The sequence below is a fragment of the Micromys minutus genome (genome assembly GCF_963924665.1).
Source record: "Micromys minutus genome assembly, chromosome: 1".
Classification (NCBI taxonomy): domain Eukaryota; kingdom Metazoa; phylum Chordata; class Mammalia; order Rodentia; family Muridae; genus Micromys; species Micromys minutus.
In genome coordinates, this window is record NC_137969.1 from 104203571 (window position 1) to 104209570 (window position 6000).

Sequence of the window (6000 nt, forward strand, 5' to 3'; positions counted from 1 at the left end):
ATAAGGGCCTACACTGACCGAGGGGTGGGTATGGGAAGTGAAGAGTGCACATCAGGGAATGCCCAGCGCTGGTATAAAACAAGGGGAAAGTCTGCCCCAAAACAGCTCCAATAGCAAAGACAAGTAGAAGAGGCACCACTGGCCAGAGGAGGTCACAGTAGACAGCTGCAGAGGATTCCCATCAACAAAGGCGTGAAACTGGGAAAGGATTGGAAGCAAGAATATCCAAGTGTTCAGAAGTCATTTTCTAAGTGGGGAGCTTCCAGGTGATTTCCACTTTCTACTACTCTGTTTTTCTGAAGGCAAAGAAGCTACAGCTGAATAACTAAATAGAAATAAAAGGCCACACAGAACCCACCACAGTGACTCAGAAGAATGCTAGCTTTCTGTCTCCATGGCAAATTGTCTAGCAAATAAACTTAAGAGGAGGAAAGGTGGGGCAAGAGAGAGAGGCACTGGCTGCTCACCCAAAGGACCAGGCTTCAGTTCCCAGCACCCACACAATGGATAATAACCATCTGTAACTCTAGTTCCAGGGGATCTGAGCCCTCTTCTGGTTCCTGCTGGCATTGCTACACACATGGTAAAAAGACATATACAGGAGAAACATCATACAAATAAAAAGACCTTTGAAAAAACAAAAGGAAAAGAGGTTTATGGCTTCAGGTTTCCATCCTTGACTGCTTAATCCAGTACTTTGAACCTGTGGTAAGGCAGAGCATCACAATAGAAGTGCACAGCAGAAGAAAACGTTCCCAAACTTCAGCCAGAAGAGAAAGCAAGAGTTTGAAAAGACTGGGGCTCCAAGACTGTCTACAAAGATAATGATCCAATGACCTAACTTCCTTCAACTAGGCCTAGCCTCTAAAGGTTCCAAAAGTACCATGAGCTGGAGACCAAGACTTCAACATGGCCTTTGGAGGTCAGTTAAGATCTGAACCATAATTGCCATCAAGTGAAGAAAAGCTATCCTACAGGAGACTCTTATGGTAGAATCACTCACTGGGTCAGATGTCCCAGGGGCCACGTCCTTTGACAAGTTAGTGAGGAAATAACCCAGAATAGGGCCCATGAAAGATACCAGGAACCTCAGATCACTGTCAAAGGAGGGGATACAAAAGAACATCACCCCTCAGAATGTGGTCCCAGGCACCAGAAACAGCACTCTACCCAACCTGTCCCAACTGTGAGAATAATGTCCAGGAGGGAGCTACAATGTAATATATCCAAGATTTGTCTCCTAAACCCAACTTCAATACAGACTCTCAACCTATAAGGAAACCATCTATGGTGCTAGTTACCAGAGGCAAGAGATGTCAAGCCACTGACCTCTGTAACACAGCCAAATACATATTTTGTATTTGAGAAGCAGGCTGCTGTGGCTGAGGTGTTCACAACAGCACAGCTTAACCTCAATGACAACTAACAACCTCAGAGAGAACAAGGCAGAGCAGCAGCAGTAGGAATGGTCACCTTATCCAACCTCCTCCCTAACCTTCCATAGCCCTAGCTCAACCTCCCAGCCATCCTCCCAAGGTAAACAGGACACAAGCATGAACCATGGGAAGAGGTCAGTCACAAAGTGAAGAATGTACCATACATTGATGTGATCCTTAGGGCCAAGGGGAGCTATAGAGACAGGTGAGGCCAGCTCAGTGACCCCTAACACACAGCAACTCCAACAACATGTGAAAAGGAGTCAAGGCTCACAGAAGCCACAGGTGGAGTCAGAGAAATACAAGCAAACATCAGAGGCCCTTGAACTGCCCATCCAGACTGTGGTGATGGATGGATCAGCATAGCAAAGCCTTGCTCTCTAGACACACAAGAGCCTCCTGAATTACTGCTCTCAAGAGAGAGAGAGGGGGGGGGGGGTACTGAGAGCTGAAATCTGAGTGAATTTTGACCAAGCAGGAAAGAGTCAGGAAGGGAGAAAGGTCACCTCTGACCATGTAAATGCAGAAAGACAAACACAAAACTAAATATCACCGAAAGGAATATGGAAATTAATTCTAACCTGGCAACACCAGGTAAAGAATCAAGAGAATGTGCAATGAGCCTGGATGTGACTAGATCAACCACAAGAGAGATTCGGCAGCACCAATCTTAGAGACCATCACTGCACATCTCACGGGATTGGACATGCCATTTCTTTAAAAGATACCGGTGACAAGAAAAAGTTCAAACTCTTTCAACCAGTTCTATCATGAAGATGGGACCAGGGCTTAGGTATACACCACAAGGTTGTTAAAACAAAATATCAGCTCTGTGCTTCCAGTATTGCCACAAGGGAGGATAATTCCTCTCACATTGACCGGAAGTCTACCTAGGCTATCATAAATAACCCTGGGATGGAAACCTTTGTGAAGAGTATCTTTATTATCATCATTTCCAATTTCTTAAAGAACAGAAATTAGATCCAAAACCACAAACTCTGACAAACTAATTTTGTCCAAATTTTTTGTCCTTTTCACATGTTGTTAGAGTCGCTACCCATCACTGAGCTGGCCTGGCTCCATAGCTCTGCTTTGACTCTTAGGGCTACGTCAATATGATCAAATATATTCTTTCATTCTGTGACCTACTCCATAGTTCACACCTGTATCCCTTTCAACAAGGAGATAGTCTAGATGCTGGAAACTGATTTCAGGGCCTCAAGCATGCAAATGCACATTCTAACACTAAACTACACTCAAAACTTCTTCCTGATTATACTATATACTCAACATAAAAGGTTTTAGATTCTTTTCCTTATGAGACAGAGTCATACTATGTAGCTTTGGCTGATTTGGAACTGGCTACATAGACCAGGCTACCTGCAAACTCAAAGATGTCTTCCTGCCTTTGGCTTCCCCAGTGCAGAAAATATTTTTTAAAAGAAAATGAGAGCCAGGAATGGCAGGCAGCCTGTAACCCTGATACTCAGGAGGATGAGAAAGATTGCTTGCACTGAGGAGTTTGAGGTCAGCCACAGCAACAGTGAGATCCAGTCTCAAGTGAGCAATCTGAAAAGCGATAAGTACTTGTAATGTTTTGACATATTTTCTTCCAGTCATATGTAATTATAATCACTGTCTGTAATTCCCTTTTTCCAATTAACATCACTAACATTTCCCCACACTATAGGCTATTAGCCTACTATAACAAACCCATCCACAATAACCATCTAAATTGTTTATATTGACTGTATAAGACAATGGTAAATTACAAAATGTAAACCCACAAATAAAATCCTAAAACACAAGGCTGAGACAGAAAATGTGAGATGATCCTTAAAGCTTGAAGTTCACCCCTAAACATTCCAGATACATGCCCCAAACATTATAGGCTCTAGAAATGATCTGAGGTTCTCCATGGGGTATCTGAAAGGTTTTAAAACCAGACCAACATGCAATGGGCAGTTCTCTTCAAGTCTCAACAAATGTTCTTTCGGGGCAGGTTAGTTAACAAGCCTTCATGTTACCTCTGCCAATAAGAAGGAGAACACGACAGTTCTGCATAATAATAGAAGTGGACCCTGTCTGCCCAGAACCTCATGGCCAACCCAACCCAAAAGGCTAGGTGCCCTGGACAACTAAGTGAGAGACTGAATGACAAACGAAATGTACAGTGACCTCACAAGACCAAACTCTCAAGCCAAAACCAATAAGAGGAAGGTAAAGGAAGCAAATGCAGATGCTTTAGGAGAGTTAAACTGCAGTGGCCTTGAGGGAGGCCACAGGCTTCATAGACTAAAATGGACGACAGGACAAGTCACACCCTCAGGCTGCATGGAGGGATACCTGCACTAAAATGCAGCCCAAGAGCCCTCAGGGTTCATGCCTAAGCCTGCAAGACAGAACAGTGACCAGGTGGCTGACAGCCTAGCAAGTGGGTCAGAAGGCTGTCTGCTCCAAGTGAGCAGGGGATACTTACAGTACTGTACCTGGGAATGGACAAACTGCAAAGCTGTCACAAGTCCTGATGTAACTCAGACTAACAAGTAACAATGGAAACTTCTGGATGTGTTGCTGGGAATAGGGGAGACAGAACCCTGACACAACACCTCTTGGTGAACTGGCAGGCTGCCCACCCACCTTCCTGCCCACCCAAACATGCTCCATATACTACTGCAGCCCTCACTGAGCTCCTCTACCCTAAGACCCCAGGACCCCAGAAAGCTCATTTTCTCTCTCATTCCACTTGCACATGGCAGGAACAGCACATTTTCTCTCAGTGCTGCTGGCAGTGACAGGGCAGATGTCCAGCACCCCCAGCTCCTGCAGGATGGGCCTAAGGACAGCTGTGTGTGCACGTTACAGAGGAAGGAGGGCTGACAGGGGACTTGGTAAGAACTTTTCAGCTCACTGACTGATGCTAGCTCAGGAAAAGTGAGCATACCTGGAGAGGCTTGGTAAAGGCCTCCCTGTCTCTTGGACTGGATAAGACAGGCCCTGGAAGCTGAGCAGAGAAACAAAGTTCACCTGCTCTCAATGTTCTCAAAGGAGGACTACAGACATGCCCAATACCAAATGGAGCAGAGAGTCTCTCCACCCCACTTACATTAGCACTCCTTGGTCACAAAAGGCCTGAAAAGGCTGTCTTCCAAGAGGGGTCTTCTCCTCAGTCTACATTCTGAACAAAAACACCAGAAGGTCAGAGATAGCAACTAGACATAAGACCCAACCAAGCTCTAAGCTGCTCAACACTCAGTACGGCTCTATACAATCCTAATTTCATGGAGACAAAGTACATTCTATTCCTATCTTCACGTTCCTAATGCAGCCTACGGCCTCTCAGTGGTGGAGGTGGGAATCACTCCAGTTCTCTGAGCTATTAACCTTCTCACATGACACCTCCACGCCTTCTACTCCCCAGCCCACCACATTCCTGCTACTTGTAATCAGACTGCAAGACGTCAAGAGAAAATCTGGGGCTGCACACAAATCCCTATGCTTCTCTTCCTAAATTCACCTTCTTGGAAATGACTATATCTTCTGAAACTCCCTTTCAAGTTGAACGAAGGAGAAACCGTTTAAAGTATATGATCTGGACGCGAACCTGTTATAGCGCCCCGTTCCTGACAGCGCAGCAAGCAAGGTCGAGCACTAGCTCCGTGGTCTCGAGGCTGAACTCCATGCTGAGAGTGACAGCACTCTGGGAACTTTCCCCTGTGCTGCCCAGGCCCCAGTCCAAGCTCAGCCTCTGGTCCACCGTGGCCTAGCAGTAAGACTAGCATCCCAGAGCAGGTTGAACAGCGTTAAGGCCACGCGGCACCCACAGGGCGTGGGGAAGAGTACTGAGGGGAGAGAGAAGGGACACTAGGAGGAAAGGGGAGCCAACGGAGCTGGGGTGCCGGGGATGAGTATGGAGCTGAGGAGAGTATTGTGGGGGTACCAGGGAACCACCTGAGCGGAAGCTCAAGGAGGAATCACGACCCAGACTGGAAGGCACTAGGCACAGGGCTGCGGGAGTCGTCGGCTGAGGCCCGGAGTCGAGCCGCCCGCCAGCCACTCACCTGCGCGTGGGCCACCACAAGGCTCTTGTTGCCTTCGCCATGGTAACGCCATTCATTCTCGTCCATTTTCCCCTCTTCCATGCCCCGGCGTCCTGGAACTTCGCGGGCCGGGACGCGGGGACGAGAGCTGGAGGCCGCCCGCCTCGCTGGGCTCCCGCCGCAGCCGTCTGAAGAAAAGCGCCTGTCAGCTGCCGCCTGCGCTCTCAGCCGCGGAGACTTGCAAGCTTGGAGCGCCGGAAGCCACGCCTCCGGCGGCCGCCATTCCCCGAACGGTCAACTTCCGGGTCCCGCCCACCTTACCGTCGACGTCCAAGGTGGTAGATGAGCTGGGAGCCATATTATGTGCTGGCAGAGTGACTCACTTCCGAAACGGGGGACTTGGGAACCGGAAAGGCGGTTTCCAGATCTGGTCCCGGACCTTGAGGCCGGCGGCTTCCTGGCGCCTGTGTCCAATGCTCTCTCTGTCGCGCGGTCCTAATCTTCGTGGGGCTTCAGTAAGGCGC

At 48.1% G+C, this 6000-nt stretch overlaps 1 protein-coding gene across 1 annotated transcript in view; it reads right to left on the reverse strand.

Annotated features, from left to right (window-relative positions):
- The window catches only part of IPPK (inositol-pentakisphosphate 2-kinase), a 39356-nt gene extending 33746 nt beyond the window's left edge, over nt 1-5610 (reverse strand). The window contains exon 1 of the mRNA XM_080928907.1: nt 5498-5610. Coding sequence (XP_080785033.1) covers nt 5498-5578 — 81 coding nt within the window. The 5' untranslated portion in view covers nt 5579-5610. The remainder of the gene's footprint in view (nt 1-5497) is intronic.
- Nucleotides 5611-6000: the final 390 nt, after the last annotated feature.